Here is a 22,533-nt window from a genome sequence, read left to right on the forward strand (position 1 = left end):
ATATTGGTACTTTAATCAGAGACTGTTATCTGAATTTATGTTTCTAGAGAGAAATAAAGTAAGCAATTTTCATGTTGATGTTCCAGTACTTAGTACATTCATTTCCTTTTACCATTCCTTTTATGATAAGGGGCAGCAATTGTGAAAATATTCCCAGATTCTGAACACATACCTTCTCTAGCAACTCCTGATTTGTTCTGATTAACAGCTGCTTTTCTTCTACCCATTTTGAATCCTATGAGGAAGAGAAGGATTAAAACCATTAAAATCATATATATTTTGTTAAACAAGACAAATGAATAACCACAACAATTTGAAGATTTCAGACATCATTGTACATTGAAGTACAAAAATGGTCACACATAAAAAAATGAGGCTATCATAAATATTTCAAGGACAAATAGCATTTTAAACTACAGAGAAAATAAAAGTTCCTTTCTTTTCCTGAAGCTGAGTCTCTTGTTTCCTAATTATGTTCCAGCTAAGCATATACTTTAAAATCTTTACATATAGCAATTGTGGGTGAACGCAGTTATATGATATTTTATGTCATTTTAAAAACATTTATTTACTCAGCTTAACTCAAAACTATTTCTTTCCGTTGCAGAGTCGGGAACTTTCTTGCAAAATCATCTCATTTTGAGTGGTGTAATGCAAATCCCAATGGAAAAAGGGAAGAAAAAGATTTAATTATCCCAAATGACTGAAAATAAGCTTCAGTGGTATGCAGTTAATTGCCCTCTGCTAGAAGTGTGACAATCAGGCTATTACACAGAGTTTGTGATAAGAAATTCAAGGCTATGGAGGAAGGGAAGTGATATAAGATATTCTACACTTCATTTGAAAACCATATTTCCATTTGATTACTTGTTCCAAAGCTGATCTTTCCTTTTAGTTTTTTTTTTCATGGCTTCAAAAGGCCTCATCAAATATCCCTTTAAAGACCCCAGTTACCAAAACTCACTGCCAGCCATAGCTGGACATTCAGGTTTAATGGATTATAACAGCCAAATTCGCTCTGTTCTCCCTATAGAGAAAAATATTTACATAACCTAGCTCATACTGCTCTAATAAGTTTAGTAAAACAATAGCCAACATTTAATATGCCATACTAACTCTAGATCAAATTATTTTTTAGGCAAAAAGGACAGGACAATTTATTTAAAATCTAAATGTCTTTACTAAAGTATTAGGGTTGATACTTTTTTTGTCAGCAAGGTATTTGCACATTAATGCTGCATGAGAAATTAATGAAATCTGGATATCCCGGCTCGTTAACTAGCCTGGAAATGTCAATCAAAAAATCTGAAATATTACAATATAATATTTACTCCAATTAACTTTTTTTTTTTTAAAGTTTAGTTTTTCCACCTACTGTCCACTACAGTTTCATATTCTACTGTTCTTTCTCCTTTTCCCACTCATACACAAGAATGTGCAAGTGCACTTTAACTTCCATGCAGTAAACAAGCTGTTCAGGGTTATGATGTTAAAAGTATCATACGAAGAATAATACACTAAAATAAGTACTGAAAGGGCATGACATCTGTCAAGAATTTTTTAAACAAATGAAAGAAATGTTAAAAATAAAATCCGATGTCCAGTTTAACATTTAACTAGCATTTTACTAAGGTCAGGGAATGAACTGAGTCGCACTCACAGAGAAATGCATGCATATCATAAAAGGCAGGTTCAACACTTACATCAGACCTGCAGGTTCAACTACTCCAGTTGACACAAGTAGAAAAAATGGATTAATTTACCCTATTGATAATTAACTTTTGTGTCTTTCTTGATGAAGTTAGTTCAATTTGACTTTCTAAGAAAACCTTAACTTCAATGAGATTGTATTTATATACACACCAGGCCACTATGAGAGCTGAGCATTCAAAAAAAAAAAAAAAAATCCATCTGGCACGTTACATACTCCAATATTTTGAGATTTATTATTTACCACTATTAATACTTTGTAAGAATTTCTTCCCTTAATATAATGTTTCTTAAGCATGCACCTCAATGTACCTTGCAAAAATGGATTATTAGTCTTATTTTACATCTAGGGGAATTCTGGCAGATCAAGCTGATGAGAGATTAACAAGAGCCATTGACACTAACTTTGAAATTACACATAAATTGTCATAAACCAAGCTTCAAATAAATAATCTTTTAATAATAAGATTCTAATCTGCTGCTCTGAATTTGACTTCAGGAAAATTGTGAAGGTCTTTGCTGCTTCTGTTTCCTAAAGCTGTAAGTAAGGCTAAAAATTCCTGGGATTATGCACTAGGATCTTTTGATTCACCGTTTCCTTTTCAAAAGCACTTTAGGGACTGGTTCCCTGAATGACCATTTCACAAGTAGTATTATATCACCATCACTACCATGACCACCTACATGACAAAGTAATAATAATAAAAAAAATCACATAGTGCACAAAGTCGTCAGTTTATCATCACAACCATTTATTTTGTTGAATGTAAATACTAACAGGTCAGGAGAACTGAACAGGTGCCAGAGCTCCCAGGAAGACACTGTCACCACTTCTGTGGAAAGCTAATAGCATACAAACTAGCCCACTAGAGACAATATCATATTGCTCCTTGTCACGGCCCTGTTGGCCTTCTCAGGATTGCTAAGAGATACAAGGTTGAAAATGTGGTTATGGATCTCATAAACTAGTTACTAATTAAATTCTAATTTCCAGGCATACCTTTTTGACATACCGTTCTGGAAGCAAAATCACAGAAGTAATTTCTTACATGGGTATCCATGTTCACTTATTTACAAACACAGTACTTATATTTTACACTGTAATAGTCAGCTATTTTGTTAATGTTTTCAATTACGCAGCAATTCGCCCACAACACCTTTATTAACAACGCACTAAAATGTCAGCAGTAGATCCTCGAGAGGTCTTCAGTTCCATTTATTCTTGCAAAAGCTCAGTGAGCCATCATTTTTAGATTGATAACATATTCTCTATTTTTAGCAATATTTTCTTTACACTGAATTTATTAAGCAAATTGCAGTTTGTGTGGAAACTAGCATAAACAATTTTTATCCTTAATTTGAATATGGTCCCAAAACCTTTGTGTTTCTACAGAGTCTTACAGAAAGTTTTTTCTTACAAAGAATAAACCATTAAAATGTTGATATCATTAACTAGGCATTATTTGTAGGTTGCTTTTATTCAGTGCTACAAGATCATTAGTCTTTGAAATGTATATCTATAGATAGCTATATCTTATTTTATTACCATATGCTACCTGCAATTTAAAAATTGTTATTTCAAAAAATAAAGTGTAAAATAACATCTCTCCAATTTTCTCAGTGCGTTCTAGAAGTTATGCAACTGAACATCTTTTAAATGCACTCTCATAACTCTTAATCAGCCTTCAGATGCTAGACATTATTAAATATGCATCAGTAGTGACATCTTCGTCAAGTATTTACAAGATATACTGAAGCATAAGGCCTAATTTTACTGTGCATGATGGTATGGGAATTTGAAAGCAGTTGGGTCCTCCAACAATTTAAGCCCAGGAGAGTAACACTACAAGTGGTTTCCAGTAACCAGACACACCAAGAGGTTCATTACTCTAGCTGAAGCGTGTGTGAAATTGATTAGTTTTTTGAAATTTTCTAAGCTACACACCAGAAATATTCTTCAGTACAAACACAGAATATTTATTTTATTGGAATTTATAGCAAATATAAACAAAATGAAAACCAGGAGAAAAGCTTGCACCAAATAACAATGGGAACAGAATTTACAATGCATGTACATGCGGTTATTTCAATATTATGCTTTAGTGTATTATGTGTTAGAAAATGAATCTTTAATGGCATTTTCTTTGCCTATAAAATACTTTCTTTTATTTAAGTAATCTAATGCTGGAGTAGTAATTAAGCTGCATCAGTCACACTAGCACACCAGCAAGCAATGAAGATGGCAAGGGCACCACTGCATGCAAGGGAGAAAATGATGTGGTAGAGGACATTAAGAGAGCCTTTTACCTGTCCTTTCTCGATTAGAGCTTTCTCCAGGTCCTCAATTTTTGCCTGACACCTAAGAAGATCAGCTTGCAGTTGTTCACGAGTCTGGGGGGAAAAAAAGTATTAAAAAGTGTGCGTGTATGCATGGACATCTAGGCAGACAGGTAGATTTAATTACACTCAGAATCAAAGTAGAGATACTTTCTACCCACTTGTGGGCTGTCCAGTCAGCTTTTAATGCTTTTCATTAAAATAACTGCTTTTGTGTTTATATTACAAAATGTTTAAAGCCATCAGTTTAACAGCATTTTTCCTTCCTAGCCTAAAAAGATGTTATCATCACATATTCAGTGACAAAGCTCTTCCCAGGAAAGAAAAAAAAAAGTTAGGAACTGAAGGAGGTCATAAGCTTTAGTAATTCAAGGCAATTGGGAAAAAAGGGCAAGAGAGAAAGAGAATTGCAATAAGTGCTGAAAAAGGCCTATAAGTAAATAAAATATATTGACCCAAAATAATTTATATATCCCATAAACAGCATACGCCAGTCAGTTTTCCTCATTCTACATGATTATTACACTAACTATTATGCTACAGTAGCTATTATGCCCCAAGTCCCGTGATGCCCTAAAAGGGACTGGATCATACAAGGTACTAAACAAAAACAATAAAAATCAAAGGATATCTCTGGAGATCTTCAGTCATTGAGGCTCCTTGAACTACTGCAAGTACTTTTCCCACCGTACTTCAGGTACTCTCCCACTCACGCAGTTCAAAAATTCCCACAGGGATTTCCTTCTGCATCTTTGCATCTTAGGGTCCTTGTTGTTTACCTTAAGCTTCATCTAACATCATGAATAGGAAATGTTCATCCCACCAGAACACTGGGCCCTACAAAACTAACCATGCAAAAAGCTACCTTCTGACTCACTCAAAAGATGGATTTGCACGGACGTGACAAAAGAAACCAAAATGTCATTAAAAAGAAAGAGCAATGATTCCAAAGTGTACTAAAGGGACAGTTTGCAGATGCCTGTAAAATAAAATTTTAAAAAGCTATTACAAAAATATTCATAGCAGGGTCTCCCTTCCCATGAAGGCAAAGGAAATATATAATGATATCTCATAACTGTCAAATACATGAGTGCCTCTGAAATCTTACTTTAATAGTAGATGTAATTATGCTCCCCTCCCCAATTCTAGCTTGAGAAGTTATCTCCAAAGTTCTTATTGCTTTCCTTGGCTAAGTGTTCGACTTAAAAAGAGAGTGTTAAATGTTACTAGGCTTTTAAGATGCTGAGAACTCTAACAAATAAAGCCATAAAGCAATAATTCTACTATTATAAGAACTGTATTTCACAGGAAAAAATGTTAAGGTTGGTTGAGAGCCACTTCAAAGAACCTTGGAAAAAAACCCAAAATGAAACATGACACATTTTAATGTAAAACCTGAATCTTCTAAATATTGGCTCTGGGGATAATAGACTAAAATTTTTAGCTGTAAATAACTCCAGATAATGTCAAGCAGTTTACATCCTTCTGTAACTTTTATCTGGAAAGCTTTGCTTATTAATACACAGAAATTCTGCTCCCATAAGCATACAGTTTCTATACCTGAGAATATTCATTAAGTGGATTTTAAAATGCTTGCCAGAGAAAATGACGTGGATGAAATAGCGTACGTGTATGCCTAACAACCATCAGCAATCTAGAAATATAGAATTTTGTGAATATTTTATTAATTATTCCAAGTAGTGGAACCATTGAGCTAGTGGCAGCTCCTACCTTTGGGATAAATTGTGTCCATCCCCACCAGTAATTTTTAAACCACATCATTAAAATCTTTTCTTTCTGCATTATTAGCAACATGTTGCAGTGGCACAATACAATGAAGGCCACATGTAGCAAGGCAATAATATGTAATAATTCACAATATTTAACGTTTCTCCATTCGGGTTTTTTTTTTGCAGGGGGGGAAGTCAGTTAGAGTTTTTTTTAATGCTTAAACACTTCTAAAAAGAATCGTAGTCCCACTGAGGTTGGAAGGGGTCTCCTGTCCAACTACTGTCCTCAAAGCAGGGGGGCGCCTAGAGCAGGTTGCTCAAGACCTTGTCCAGTGGAGTTCAGAATATGTCCAGGGATGAAGACTCCACAACCTCTCTGGGAAACCTGTTCCAATGTTTGACTGCCTTCAGAGGAAGAAGGGTTTTTCTTATGTTTAAATGGTATTTTTTGTATTTGAATTTGTGCCTGTTGCATCTTGTCCTTTCACTGGATCCCGCTGAGAAGAGTCTGGTTCCATCTCCTTTACTCCCTCCATCAGGTATTTACACAAATTGATAAGATACCCCTGAGCCTTCTCTTATCCAGGCTGAACAGTCCCAGCTCTCTCAGCTTCTCCTTGTGTATCAGGTTCTCCAAGCCCTTAATCATCTTCGTGGCCCTTCACTGGACTCTGTCCCATATGTCCATGTTTTTCTTGTACTGGGGGAGCCCAGAGATGGACCCAGAACTCCAGATGTGGCCTCATCAATGCTGAGTAGAGAGGAAGGATCACCTCCATTGATCTGCTGGGGACTTTCTTCCTCATGCAGCCCAGGAGGCTCTTGGCCTTCTTTGCTGCAAGAACACATTGCCAGCTCATGTTCAACTTGGTGTCTACTAGGACCCCCCACATTCTTTTGTGCAAAACTGCTTGCCAGCAAGCCAGCCCCAAGTCTGTACTGGTGCATGGAGTTATTCTTCCCCACATACAGGACTTTTCCTTCCCTTTGTTGAATTTAATGAGACTCCTGTTTATGCGCTTCTTCAGGCAGTCAAATGGTCCCTCTGAATGGCAGCACAACTACCTCATGTACTGACCACACCTCTCAATTTTGTAGCATCTTCAAATTTGTGGCAGGTGCACTCTGTTCAATCACTGAGGTCATTAAGGAATAGGTTAAACAATACTGGGCCCAGTATCAACCCCTGCAGTACCTCACTGTTGATACACCTCCAGCTGAACTTTCTGCTACTAATCAAAACCCTCTAAGCCATTTCAGCCAATTTTCAGTCCACCTCACTGTCCACTTGTCCTGCCTGTACTTCATCAGTTTGTCTCTGAGAACATTATGGGGGAGAGTGTCAAAAGACTTACTAAAGTCGAGACAAATAACATCCACTGCTCTCAACTCATCTGCCAAGCTAGTCATCTCATCATACAAGGCTATCAAGCTGGTTAAGTGTGATTTCCCTTTTGTAGATCCGTGTTATCACTCCCAGTCACTTTCTTGTCTTTCAGACATTTGGAATCAGTCGCCATTATTATTTGCTTCATCCCTTTCCTAGGGACCGAGGTGAGAATGACCAGCCTTCAGTTCCTCAGATCCTCCTTCTTGCCTTTCTTGAAGACAAGAGTGACATTTTCCTCCTTACAGTCCTCAGGAACCTCCCACAACTGCCATGACCCTTCAAAGATAACTGAGAGTGGCCTCGCAATGACATCAGTCAACTCTCTCAGTAGTCAGTAATCCACACATTCAAGCTGTACTTGATGCAGAATGAGGGACATGAGGTGAAGATGATGAATTTTCCAGCCCTAGGGCTATTGCTTGCCCATTTGGATGTTACATGTTCATCGTTATCATGGTCATCGATCACAATAGTCATTCAAGTAGAGGGTGACTTGTACATATGCTACATTTCTAGACACACCCCTGTCTGCAAGGAGTTTGGATATAGTAGAAGAAATTTTGCCTCTAGTTTTGCCTCTTTTTTGATGCCACTGCTGTTCAGTGAATAGATCTGGGGACTGAGTCAGAGCTCACCAATTCATTATGAAGTGATTCCTCTCCTCACCAGTTTTGAAAAAACAGAAAGGAAGATGTTAGCATGACTTCTGTTGACCTCATCTCTGCACTAAATGGTTAAACACAGTGGTGGCAGAAGGGTAAATGAAAACAGAATACATACTCTCTCACACGTCAAATACCTGTAGCACAGAGATTGATGTGAGGATAAAATAACCATTTCTTTCAGAGAGAGTAAACAGTCACACATGCTGAGCTAATAGGAACAACAGTTAGCTATGTACTTTACAGTGGAAGAATACTCTCAAACTGAGATTTTTAAAAACAAATTATGATTTCATATATTCAACAAAACTCTTGAAGAAAAATTTCCGTTGTCAGATTTGGGTCAGATTTTTAATATACTCATATGATAGAAGTACCTAAGTACTTATAACAACCTATTCTCCGACTCATTTTAAATCCATCATGTTGCTATCCAAACTGCAGGTTCAATTGGGATATCATTCTCAATAACTCTGTTCTCAATAACACTGTTTTACTACTGAAATCTTTAATATATTATGCATGCTAGAATAAAGTATAATGGTATCTTTGTCCTGACTGCACCAGATGAATCTAAATTGTCACCTTACTGATAATATCCTCTAATCCTCAAAAACATTGTGCTTTGCATTTCACTGACCTGCAAAGATATCTCCTGCTATTCCAAGTTTTTTCAGCTTTTTCAGTGATTTCAATTAAAAGAAATTTCAGTTAAAAAATTACCCTTGCTTCTCTCTCTGCATCCAGGGTTCCACCAACTTGTTCTTGAAGCAATGCATATGCTCTTTGCAAAGCTTGATACTCTCTTGTTAGCTGGCAGAACCTTAGTTCAGCTTCTTCTTTAGGTGTGCTCTTAATGAAGAGGGGGGAAAAAAAGTGTGTTTGTATAAATATATATGATAATGGGTTTGTTTATGTAGACAGATAGACTCCCAAACACAACAAGTAACAGAACTCATACTGAGTCTCAAAGTTTAATAAAGGTTTAAAAAAATAAAACAAGGGGAAATGGAAGGAAGGATGATTTGAGGATAACGCAGAAATGGAGAGATCAGTAACTGTGTCTACCTTACAATTTCATGGCAGTGTAAGTTACTATATAAGGCAGTAATGTATAGAAATGGGAAGAAACTGACTGGGGAAAGATGAGAGGGAACAATTTTATGCACCGCTGTCTTCAGCAACTCCAGAGCCACAGGGGCTTCAGAAGGGGTTCGTTCTATTTGTCACGCAGTCCATCACTCCCTCCTTACTCTTTTTCGCTACAATGCCAGGGTAAAGCATCTTACCAGCACAAGCACACTAACACAGAAGTTGTATTTCAAAAACGATAGGATGGTTTTTTAAATTCCCTTTTTTTTTTTTTTTAACATGAAGTATTTTTAATGTCTTATTTTTCTTTGAATTTTGAGCAACTGACATCAAGACTTTCAAGGTCTTTCCTATAATGCTGAGGGCAAGAAATGTCCTTCCCTTTAATTAATTTTTGCTCCAGGAACTTGAGCTCCAAGGAAAAGAGATTACAATATTATTAGATATTAAACCTAGAAAAATAGGAAGCTTTTTGTGACTGAGGAGTATTAGGCACAAGTTAGTGAACAGGAAAGATGAAAAAGAGCATCTAATTCATACTTTGTCCTCAGCCCTGCAATCTTTTAAAGTAGGCCAGCTGCAGTGCATATCACAGAGCTGAGACAAAACTCGTCAGTGAGTATTTACTACCTATGATCATTTAAGCCTTAATGAATTGCAAAAGCCTCTCCAAGTATTGTAAGTACACGAAGAAAATCCTGGTTGTATCAAAACAGTCAAATAAATTATAAGGTTGAAAGGCAAACTATTGTCTAGTAACTACTGACTTTTGGCAAAGCAACATGCCTATTCATTTTCTTTTGACTAATAAGAAAGGCTTGGAGAAAAACAAGTTTATTTCTCATCCCAGTATCTGCCAAATCTGTCAGGCAGAATATTGTCTTATTAATTCTACTGCAATGACTGTGGATGTGTTACTGGACTTGAAACAAAACAAAGAAATTCTCTGCCAATTTTTTCATAGATCTTGTGGCAGAACAGCTGAAAAAAATGTTTGCATTTATACTGTATACATTTATACATGTCAATTTTTATAGAACTTAAGAAAAAAATCACCTACTACTTACATCTTCCAAATCTTCTTCTGGTGTTGCTGGTGTTCTGTCTGTTTTATCTGTGTTATATGAAGTTATAGATGATGTTTCTGAATCAACAGATTCTTCATCAAATCCAAAAAATGTCTCCACAACATGCCTCTGAAAAGTTAGTTTTTCTTAGTTACTAGTAAAACAGTTGGAAAACCCCAATGACCCAGTAAGCAGTTGCCAAGGTCTTCTTTGACCGTTTTTTTAGTATTTAGGAAGAAAAAAGGTTCCATTGCAAACCCTTGTTCTCTGATTAAATTTGCTACTTTTTCAACACCGTTTGTATAAGAACCTCCAAGAACTGAACTGCACATAGCACTGGGTAATTGCCAACAGAATAATGTTATAGCAAAAGTATAAAAGCTAATTACCAAAATCATACAGATCTGACAAGAATCACAGTAGAGCAATGCAATATCTATTCAGAAGGAAGTAACCCAGTTCGATGCAACATATAAGATGTGGAACCAAAAGGGAAAAAATATTCCAAAGAACAATGTGGAGCAAATTTCGTCATTCACACTAATTTTAAAAAAGAAAAAAAGAAAGAAAAAAGATTAATTTATATTATCTATTTTGCAAAATCCTACTTAAAAGTATAAATTGCTGCTTTCCATTTATTTTTTCAATACCATCATTCTCAATTTTTTCAGAAGTTTGCTCCAATATTTTGACTAACCAAAAAAACTATGCTTAGGGAAAACCAGCATTTCAATGCAGATTTTAAAAATTTTACACAATGTAATCAATTAAATGCATGCTTACAGAAAACTAGAGAAAATTAGTAGCTAATGGAAGTGAATAGTACAATATTAATTGTGAAAAATGTGATGTTTTATATAAAACATCACAACTGCAATAATTCTTTCACCATTTTAAGAGCCCCCTTTCCATCAGTTTCCATACATATGCTCAGAAAGCAGCAAATTTCCATAGAAAATTCCACTGTTCAAAAAAAAATTGCTTAAGCATTTACCTAGAAAAACTGTTTTTCAAGTATTTTTCCTTCCAAAATAACAATAACAAAAGTTAACTGTTATTAATCAATAGAAAGCCTAACTTTTTACCCCATACAAGTGTTCTAATAATCCAACACAAATTCAGAGAAGCAGGAAAACTAAGAAAAGAAAAAATAAAGGGTGTTGCTGGAAAAATGGAGTCAGGTTATGAAGCATCCTAGACAGGGAAGCTAGCAGAGAGAGGTGGCTCTAAGAAGGTAAAGAAAAATCTGTCTATCCATCTCTCTATTTTTTGGCAGTGCTTGATGCTGAATCACAGATCCTGATGTCACAGTTTGGGTTTGGTTTTTTTAAATAAAAAAACACAAACCACAGGTTGTATGTGAGAAGATAATAGCCCTGTTCATTAAAAAAGCCTAAAGGATGAAAAAAAAATCATCAATTGTTTTTAATTCAGAACATCAGACATTTACATCTCAGCAAAGCCAAACGGGCTAAGTGATTGGAATTGTGAGCTATCAATTTCATTCAAGATACTGAAAGGTTTTATTTTACCTATAATACCCTATTTCATGATGAATTCCAAATATTTACCTTTCTCTGCAGTCTTCTAGACTTACCTAAATTTACACATTCTTCCAGTATGTCTACAAAGTACTGTCTTGACTTTCTCACAAAGCCCAATAATGCTTAATATATTCTTTTAGCTTAGCACAGCTCTCATCAACAGCCAAAATACTCTATCCTGATTTAAGTGGTACTATAAAATCAGGCTCATAGGTGTGACTTGGTGCCTGCATGCATGACACCATGCACTCCATTTACAGTCCGCATCCCGGGTTACCATGGTCCACCAGGTCACAGCCTCATCACTTGTAAGCTAAACCACTCCACCATAGTTTCACAGTACAGCTAATCCCATCCCACTCAAACTACCAAAGACAGCTTCAAGGCTCTGTTCTGAACCACTTAATTGCTTCACTTAAGATAAGCCCTTCAAATAATAATTTAAAAATTTCATTCAGACTGCATTTTTAAATTAACTGGTTCTACTAAAACCTCCTTCTGAAAGGATGTTATGTACTCAAAAAAAAAAAAAGACAAAAAACAAAAAGCCACATCTTTTCCAAATAGACTGTGCTTATCCATATGCATACAGATAAATATGATGCAGCACAGAAGGCAAAGGGCTTCTGAAAAATCTTTAGAAAAAACCTTCCTTTGGCAAGCTACTAGACCACTATTTAGTGTACTCACAAGAAAAGAAAAGGATCACAGTTGTAGTACTAAAACCCTGTAAAGACACATTTCTCTTCTCTCAGCTGTTTAGGAAGCACTGTGATCCTTTCACCAGGCAGAGCTAGGTCTAATGTGCTTAAGACAAACACTTCCCTGGGATAATTTAATCCTTTCCTCCAGCATTCACATGCTACACCAGTTTGTTCACCAAGCCCTACTTAACAAAACAAAGGACTTGGGGAACAGGTTTAAGCTTTATTCTAGAAATATAAAGACTTACTGAGAAAGCTAACATGTTCTCTCACACTTGAATTACAAACATTTCAGACTCCTCTCTCATAAGTAGAAAGGTTTACCAGAAAAGCTAAAGTGTAATTAATCTTTGGGAGATGGCCCATCCAGCATTTCTCCCACACTGAATACTGGTTGCAGCCTACAATCATCTAACAGTAATACTACAAGTAAATACTGGGAGTTGAAAAGAGGGCTAAAGAAATGGTGCTACCTTCAACTTGTAAGGAAGACAAATTTACAATTTGGGTTGCCAGGTCAACTCATCAGGAAGAACTTTCTGACTCCAAACCAATGAGCAGATACAGTTTCATAAAGATGAAGGTATATGGAGGCAAAGAAGATGATGGCAGGTAAACAAAAACCAAGAGACTTTCATGAAAACCACATCCTCATTTTGCAGCGTGGTTGCTTTTTACTCAAAGATGCTGAGAGTAAACCCAAAACAAAGCTGCACGCAGACTCTTATGGCAATAAGAGTCTCGAGTATAGGCTTGAGGGCTGACAAAGTAAATAAGAGTCAAGTCTTGACTTTGAAAAGGCTGGTAGAAGGGAATTCTAAAAGATGGAGAACAAAACTCTGATTTATTATCATATATATGGCACAGAGAACACAGTACCACAAAGGTCAGCAGCAGCTTAGTTAAAACTGACAATAAGACTTATCATACCTACGGGGCTTTTTGCTATATCTCAAACTACAGCCACTTTTGTAGATAACTCAGCTTAAGTATGCATCCTCCTTTAACCCTGCATGCACACACCCATACACACTGTTTCAAGGAGTGAAAAAAAAAATAGTAAAACAATAGTGGGCTTGATTTTACATAAATGCATATAGGTTTGAGAAGATACTTAAAGCAACACCATTATTTTGACAAAAGATACTAGCTGCATTTAAACATTTCACTAGTAGCAAAAGTAGGGGAAAATAATTTGCATATATGAATAAATAAATAACTTGATTATTAGATGGGAGGGAATTATGCAAGAAAATTAGTATTTCCCATCACACTAAAAAACCCCAATGCTTCAAGGAGAGTTAAAAGTCAAAACCTGTTAAATGATATACAGACTGCCTATAATATTTGGAGTTATGAGTGAACCACTTATTTATTTTTAATGACTCCCTCCTCTTTAGAGAAGCTCTACATTTATCATTTTGTGGAACAGATACTTTCCACAGAAACAGAGATAAGGTATTTAACCATTGTATATTAATTGCACATGTATGAATTGCTTCATGACATAATTACAACATAGCTGGTTTTATTGTTGATCATCTAGTATCTGAAGCAACTAGCTACAAGAAGTGATTCACAGCAAAACCAGAACAAATTAACTGGTAAGGGAACAGCTGTAGAGGGGAAGAAAAAAAAAAAAAAAAAAGGAAAAAAAGACATCTGATTCATACAAAGTTTGTTGCTAAACACTGTAATAAATAATAAGGCATAAACACAAACTCCAAGGGAGGTTCCACATATAGCTCAAAAGCTGAATCACAATGGTTTTTGAAAAGTATATACAAACGTACAATACTCACTATACACTATTTTCATTCAAGTTTCATTCAAAGTTTTCTTAAAAATGGGAACATTCTCAATCAACAACTTAAGGATTCTTTTATATTGATTTGTACATTTGTTACTTCTAAATCATAACTTCATAACTGAGAAAATATTTATGTAAATTGCTGAAAAATTCTGATTTAAAATTCTAATTTCCACTGACTACTGTCATGCATTTAACAGCAAGTATTTTTCATGTGGATTTATATCAATGTTTTCACATAATTTTAAAGTGAAATTATGCATGAGGTCTTTATAACTCAAGTATTAACGCTTCTACTGAAGTATGGTGCTCAGTATACATCAAAGTTTAGAACGTTATAAATCAATAGTGACACATAGACTATATTATATGCAAATTTCAATATACCCTCATCTTTTTAATGATTTGGATTAGATATGCTTACATATAAATAATCTGATTTCTCTTGCCGAAGTAGTTTCACTTTACATTTAAATATAGCATTTTCAAGTATTTAATCTAACATGATGAAAATAATCCAAGATGAATTTCCTTGTAATGCAATCAGATGAGCTAATCAGTAACGTCTTACCTTCATGCTTATATGTCATTTCTTGGCAGCCAGAAAAATACAGGCACACCAAAGCACAGAGGCAGATAAAAAAAGAAAAATATAAAACAAGAAATATGAACTCCATCACACCAGTGTGCAGGCTTTCCACTATCACAAATACAGTTTAAATAAAGAAATAAATCCGTAGAGTCCTGCAGCTTTCCAAACAAACTGGGCAATTATGCCTTATTTTCAAATGCATGACTCCATCAGTCATGGAATCACTGTAACTCCATTCTACATGTCAAAAATAAACAAAGCCCCAAAAATACTGTTTCCAGAGTCTCCTGATTATTTCACTACCAAAACTGGGGAGGGGGAAAAAAAAAAAAAAAAAGGAAAAAGAAAAATACACCTGGAAAAAAGCATGCTTTAACCAGCAAAAGAAGATTCACCTCTGGTCCATCTTTTTCTTAACAAGTCCAATGGCACATTAACATAAATAAAAAAAAAAAAAAAAAAACCTCTATCAGCTTAGGCTGCTTCACATCAGAGAAAACTATCCTACAGTACCTGACTATACAGAGTCATTATATTACTCCTCTAAACACCTTGCAGCCAGAGAGGTTATAAAGCCCCATCCCACTATGCCGCTCCTTTCCTTGGGGAACCGGAGCCGGTTTCCAGCGCTGTTCTATGGACTCCTATGCCCCTTGGTAATTAAAAGAGTGCTCAGACAAAGCTACACTAGCAACAGTAACCTAGCGCACCTACAGAGCTCCAGAAATAACACAGACATCTAACTGGAAAAAAAAAAAATCCTTGGTTTTTTCAAAAGCTTCTCAGCTGAACTGATGTTATTTAGACCCAATGGGGCTACAAAGGCTACTGGACTAGCCTGACAGATCAGTCACACACGCCGTCTTAAAGATGGAGAAAGGCATGCCATGGATTCTGTTCCAGCTAACAGGAATCACTGTCAGGAAAATACTCATATTAGAAAACAAACACAGACACTGTCCAGTCAGAGTACCTCGAAAATTAAGGAATCTGCAGTGTAAAAGTACCTGTTTAGGAGAAGCTGCAACAGTAGCTGAGTGTAAGTCTTCACCCAGTGCACCAAGTTCCTGTTTATTAGAACAAAAAAGGAACCTTTCTGTACCTTCTAGTCTGGGCTTATTTTACCACAGTCATGAAACCTAGTTCTCATCAGTTATTTCCTTTCTCACTTTGCCAAGGGAAGTGGGACACAGCTGGAAATAGATCCAATTCCAACAGCCAAACTTTATAATTCACTGTGTTAATGCTAATTTTACATTTAACAAATCTTAGAAAAGCAAAGATTTACATCAGTAATTTCTCCTTCTGAGTGGTTGGTTGGGACAGAAACACCCATAATTTCTTCTATTATATAGGTTATCATCTGTATGATATAAAAATCTTGCACAGATCATAGACAGAAATACACATGCACTGTACATGTCTATATATAAAGAACTCATCTTAGACTGCTTTTATAGTCCATGGGGAGAAATAGGCAATTTTAGGACAAAACTCATATGGCCTATTTAGATATCTACTTCCAGAGGAGAACGATCACCACTTAATGTTACCACTTTGTCCAGAGTGAGATGTCTATATCTCACCTCTGTATAATGACATCTAAAAGAAGCATTTACAATGCTTGGTTAGATGAATTCTACCGTTTTCATCTGGATTCCTGAGATAGGCTGTAAAAACAGAGAGAATGAAGATGGTACAATCCCAACAGCTCATCTGGGTAAGCAGCCCAGTCTACAGATTGTTTAAATAAAAAAACTGCTGGAAAACTGTGGGAAAGACAGCTTCCTTTGAGGATTTTGATCCTCACAGAACAACACAGGTAGCCTGGAAGGAAACCAGCCTGTATGCCAGGACTGGATTTTTAGAAGCTAACATCAACAGTGTTTAAACTCCGAGTCAACCCTGCATATACATGTGAATAGCCTACAGGTTTATATGATGGCAGGCGATAGGACACTAATAAATATATTATTGATGACTTCTTTCCTTCCTTAAGGAATTAGCTCATTTAGAAACTATATATATATATATAGTCATAGAATAACTAGTATAGTATATATAGTATAACTAGTATAGTGTATATAGTTCCATTCATTCTTCTCTCACAACTTCCTCTCTCTTTTTCACTTGTTTTTGTTTTATAGTCCTGCTTTTCCTTTGAGGAGATAGCATCAAAACAAATTTCAAATAGCCAATTTTATATGGGCACCGAAGAGCTAATGGACAGGGTATGGAATAACCAGTGGGAGTTATGTCTGCTACTGATTAATTTGTTCTTTCTGGTGTATGTATCATACCATAAATAAGCAGCAAACCCCTACTAACTCTGCTGCTCATATGCACACAATTCTTGCAGTAACCTCTGCAGAAGTCCCCCAATTATAGTACTCTTACCACATGAAGAATAGCACTGCCACAAATTTTTTAATGGTATCATGCACATTTTCTCCAACCCTCATGTTGTGTAACTCTTGCTTAGGTCAATAAGGAAAACAAGAAGAAGATACGACAAAAACAGCAGTTTGCTCAAGAGAAAATAGGTAAAAGGAAAGGGTACAGAGTCAGCTAAAGTTCTACTAACACAGAACATTTTTATGACATAAATAAATAATTATGGAAGTTTTCAGCCTATAGAAATTAGAATCACTAGTTATCAACTCCTAAAAAATTAAATTAACTAGTTTTGTTTCATTAGGAACTTTACAATTTAGCAAAAGATCTTACACAATTAGTTTAAAATCAGATAAGAGCTAATAATTAGAGAGGACTATAAAAATTACAGCATTAGTTATATGTATGTGTGTGTGTGTGTGTGTGTGTGTGTATATATATATATTTAATTTTACATCCTGTTTTTAAACTCGTTTTCAACACACAAACTTCCAGGTATATTACACCAAGAAAGAATGGTTCAGGGTTACTATAAATATATTTGGCATCTATCAGCCTTCCATTACATAACAGAAAAACGTATGCAAGATTTAATTTTACTTCTGTATTTTCCTTTCTTCATATGTAAAAGACACATCATTATTTGAAGCATAATTTGAAGAAATTACCACTGAAACAGAGAATCCCAAAGGATTAATCTTTCAGAATACAGGTATTACAGAACACAGAGCAATAAAAAAGCACCACCTGGAGGTCACCAGGATATACTATGCAGAACACACTGACGACGAGCACCCATTTATGACAGAATGTATCTTCAGCTACCATATAGATGATTATCATCTCTCCACTCTTCAGTTCCATTTTTTCCCTCTTACCCCATTCTCCTCCCCTCACATGCTCCAGGCTGCTAACGTTCAACTTCACAAAAAACATTATTCAGCAAAATTAATTACTTTAAGCACGTGTTACAATGAACACTAAAGATACACTCTGAAGCAAAACTCTTCTGTTTATACAATCTAAATTCTTCTCTTGTACTTTGCATTCTAGAGTTACTAGAGAAAAATAGTAAGAATCTTCTTACTATCTATATATCACACACAGAAATATTGTTTCAATAACATCCCTAGCATGAGTTAAAAATTTCCATTTGCGATTAAGCAGTAACTTGGTACGAGTAGTTTAAAGAGTGTATTTTCTTTAAAAAGGACTGAGCATTTGTCCTTTCAAATGGTAGTTGTTTCGAGTCATTATATCATTTAGACCTCAAGCCACTTGAATATTTAGGCCACTATGACTAAAAGTGTAATTATATGGTTTGTTTAAAACAAAAATGAAAACAAGAACACTTATGTATAGTACAAAACTTGCAGCTCTTGAATTATCCTAAGAAAAAGTTAATAAACACTCACTAGAAAAAATAGGAGAATTATACGAAATGTTACCATTTGTTTAATTAGAGCTCTAATTTCAGGCAATTTTTGAAACGAGCACTGTTCACAACAACCAAAATGCATGGAAAACCAAAAGTTTGCTCACCTTTGGAGGCTTCAGACTTTTCCTCTTCTGTTTTTTAGACCGTAACAACCGCTCCCTTTCCTAGAAGGAAAGAGAACATTTTGGTATGGGTTTCTTTTAAAATATGTATTTAGATATGTCTAGCACAAATAAATATCATTCAAATTTTCTTAAAGTCTATGGTAAAGCTAACTCAAAGACAATGTCTTTATCCTTTTGAATAACACCACGTTGGTATAAAATCATACTGTACTGCAGCTTTATCCCTTTAGAAAACAAACCTTCAGCCATATACTTTACACACGTGATGGGAAGTTGGCAAGAAAAGGCTTTGTTAAATACTGGGCACAGATTTCTGACAGATCTTTTGACTCTTTTACCAAGAAGCTCACTATGGAAACAGAATTCACGTTCTCACTCCAGTGTTCAACCATCCTGAAGAAGCAGGTCGGTAGCCAAAAACGAGTCCAGCCTTGGTAATTACAAGTCATTATATCAGGCATACTCTGATATACAACCATGCATATGCAGATACAGTGTTACACATGATTTATCCTTGTAGGGCAAAAGTCTCAAATCCAAAGGCACTCTCACTTAGTCCGTGTCATCTTAGTCAGTGTCTTTTTTCTACCATGACCTTGGAACAAGGTCATAATTAACTATATCATAATGCAAGGAGGTTATAACTGGAAAAATACACAGTTTATGAACATTCAAGCCCAAGAATACTGCCTTGAATCCCAAAGGAGGAGAAAGAGAAAGTAAAAAATGCAAAGGAGAGGACAAGCAAAAAAGCCAACACAGGAAGGAGGTCATCCATCTCCTTGCCTTTTTCCTGATTCTTTCCTTAGCTCTGCATCTTTGTTTGCAACAGCTGTTTTTAAAAGAATGATACCAGTTTCAAGCGCTTCTCTAGCACTTATTGCTCACTGCATACTATTATTCTATTCAGAATTATTTGCTTTATATTCAGCTCAGAAACTGGACAAATAGGAAGCTTCCAGTGGAAATCACAATAAAAATATTCATCTTTATCAGCACATTTCCAAGAACAAAATTTTGGAAAATATGAAATAATTCAGAACAGCACAATAAATTATATAGCACATTTAATACATGTGGTTCTCAGAATAAGGAAAAGTAATGACTGCCAAGGTAGAATGGAGCAGGTATTTCAAGCTGCAAAATAATTAATATATTAAGCTTAAGCTGAAAACACAAAGTTGAATTTTAGACAGTGTTGAAGAATAATGCTCCCTCCTCAGGTACCTGGTTAAGGCACCGTTCCTGCTTTAACCTGGGTCTCCTGCATCCCCAGCAGGTGTCCAAACAGTTTGAGAAACTGGCTAGTCTTCTCGCTCTCTTTCCTTTCCTCTCACTTCAGTACAGAATGAACAAACACCTCAAAAATACCCCACTCCTTCCTGTTTCTAACCTTGTTCGTAAGAAGACTGCTTAATTTACTGTCTTAACAATACATCAAGCTACCAGAACAATAATAATGCCAATTAAAAAACACCATTTGCTGAATCACTAGCATCTTTTGCAAACATCTGAGTTTATCTTGATAGCTTTCTTTTTAAGAACTGACCAGAAAACCACTGTTGTGGGAGAACTCAAGTTCATGTGGCTTCAACAGCATCAAAGATACCCTACAAATGACAATACTAATCAATTCAGACAACCCTATTGCCTAGGACCATCTTTCTTATTTCTGGGTATCATATTGGTCTCAGCTGGAGGTAAGCTGATGACTTTTGTATTAATCAGGTATGTGACATGTGGGTCATTCTTGATAGTTATGACACATTTGCATTCTGTAGCGGTGTGGTTTGAGCCAGAAAAGACAGCTGAAAAGCACAACGGAAGTGCAGAGTTCGACTGCATTCATATTGAAGGCGAAGCATCGATTAGCTTGTACTGCCAACCAAAGCAGTATCCTAGTTAACAATTTAACTTATTTCTGACAGTGAAAAAGTATCTGTAAATAGGAAACAAAGCAAAAATGAAACCATATTTTTAAATATTTATTTATTTTACTTTCACACTAAACACGAGTAAATACTAGTTGACCGAAGTCAGGATACAATATATTTCCTCAGATTACTGGCTGAGACAGTAAGAAGAGAGTCCTTGCATACCCACTTTACACTGAAATATGTGAGGTTATATCTGCTATATACTGAGAATTTAATAGCATGTCATAGTCCCTGCCTGTACAGTTGTATTTGGAAGGTAAAGCAGCATTGCTCTGTGAATCAGACCCTACATCATAGTGTCTGAGTAACATCCTACTGCTTGTAACACTGTGACACTGGAGAATGCATGCAGACATCAATCTTTGGCACTGATTACAGAGAGAAATCTGGGTCAAAATCTCAGAGGAACTGCCAAGAATAGAGACAATGTTCCAGACAGAGCAATAACACATCTTGTTGTTTTATCTTTTTGGATCTTCTATTTTTATTTTCAATGTTGCATCCAATTATTTAATTTTTTATTTAGACAGAATGATGTTAAATTTGTTTTATCATTTTGTAGCAGTCAGCGCCATCTGAGATGCCCTAGAATAGTCTGCCTGAGTTCCAGGTGCTGCTCCAGAAGAGCAGAGGTCTCTCCGAGATGATATGGCATTTCTGCCAGCACCAGAAGAGTGTATCATATGTTGCACTAAATAGCACTAGACAACTCTAACACAACTCAAAAGAGTCCTGACCAAATAGTGCAACACCTATGAGCATCATCTTAAGTGGTCTTCACAGTCAGAGGGTAGCAGCTGTGCAATTCTAATCCTAAACTATGCTGCTACCTTTGTTTGAATGAATCATGCATATTTCACTCCATTTGTTATAAAGACAGCTAATGTGTCCAGCTCAGTTAGAGATGCTTAGTTAGGTGAAATGAATGCCATCCTACATGTTCCTTTCTTAGGAGAACTTCTAGATCAGGGGAGTGGTTGGGTTTGCACCAGTGTCTACATCCAACACGTTTTAGTTATTAAGTTTTGAAACATGTCCTTTCCTCCAAGTTCCTCAGTTGTTGACAGCCAATTTTGTAAGTAAGGTGGATGGACTGATGCACTTCTTTTCACAAGCAGCTCATAATAGGTAAATATTTTATAATACAGAGATTCATACACATTCCAAAGAAATTCATCCACTACCTGGAAAATAACAAGAACCCTTTGATGCCAGAGAACTATTTCTGTATCACTACAACAACTGGAGTTAAAATACTGCTCTCAAATCTTTAGCTTGCCTATAGATGTGTATGCATGCATGTGTGTATACCAGTCATAAGCATTACCACTGTGAGATCATCAATAACATGCTGCTGTTCTTTGACTTGCAGTCTAAGGAATTCAATTTCTTGTTCCTCCCGTGTGCTGCTGAGATCATTCAAAGATGTGTGCCTCTTCAGTGCTGGTTGTGCAGATAACTTCTCTTTCTGCAAAAATTAAAATAAAATGGGGAGAAAAAAAAAAAAAGGAAATATAAAGAACGTTTTGAAGCATCTTGCTGGAGCAGGAGCAAAATTCTCATGTGTGATGTAGCAATCAAGAATTCTTTGGACTCATCAGCGCATATTCCACTACAACATAAGGCCTTATTCAACAAAAAAAAAAAAAAATATTACATATTCTGTATGCCTCAGTGTTAATATCTCACATAAGGTATTTTACAACAGAATCAAAAGAACATAGTCTGGGACAAAATTAGTAGACAAGTGAACTCAATGATCTAACATACTAGAGCCTTTGGCACATGCACTCAAATTCAGTTCTGACTTCTAATCATAAAAGCAGCATTTATTAAAGCTGTTTTTTAGTCATACACTTTTATAGCCTCCAAACGCATTTTATCTGTGATCCCTTCCCTTAATCAGCGTGAATTGATACAAAACAAAGCACATGCCATTCTGAATTTAGAGTATGAATATTCAGTTGCATTGGCTGAATTTAAGACTCTGAAATGTTTGTA

General features: G+C 35.8%; 1 protein-coding gene across 17 annotated transcripts in view; it reads right to left on the reverse strand.

Moving 5' to 3' along the window:
* The window catches only part of JAKMIP1 (janus kinase and microtubule interacting protein 1), a 108,544-nt gene that overhangs the window by 40,187 nt on the left and 45,824 nt on the right, over positions 1-22,533 (reverse strand). For 14 of the 17 annotated variants that reach the window (XM_082314823.1, XM_082314824.1, XM_082314814.1 and 11 more), the window contains 7 exons: positions 21,860-22,000; positions 18,575-18,634; positions 15,646-15,705; positions 9,989-10,117; positions 8,553-8,681; positions 4,018-4,101; positions 173-235 (listed from right to left, as the gene is read on the reverse strand). In XM_082314823.1, coding sequence (XP_082170949.1) covers positions 173-235; positions 4,018-4,101; positions 8,553-8,681; positions 9,989-10,117; positions 15,646-15,705; positions 18,575-18,634; positions 21,860-22,000 — 666 coding nt within the window. The remainder of the gene's footprint in view (positions 1-172; positions 236-4,017; positions 4,102-8,552; positions 8,682-9,988; positions 10,118-15,645; positions 15,706-18,574; positions 18,635-21,859; positions 22,001-22,533) is intronic. The other 3 variants (XM_082314818.1, XM_082314815.1, XM_082314820.1) reach the window with 1 other exon arrangement.

The sequence above is a fragment of the Platalea leucorodia genome, assembly GCF_965183815.1.
Source record: "Platalea leucorodia genome assembly, chromosome: 6".
Lineage (NCBI taxonomy): Eukaryota > Metazoa > Chordata > Aves > Pelecaniformes > Threskiornithidae > Platalea > Platalea leucorodia.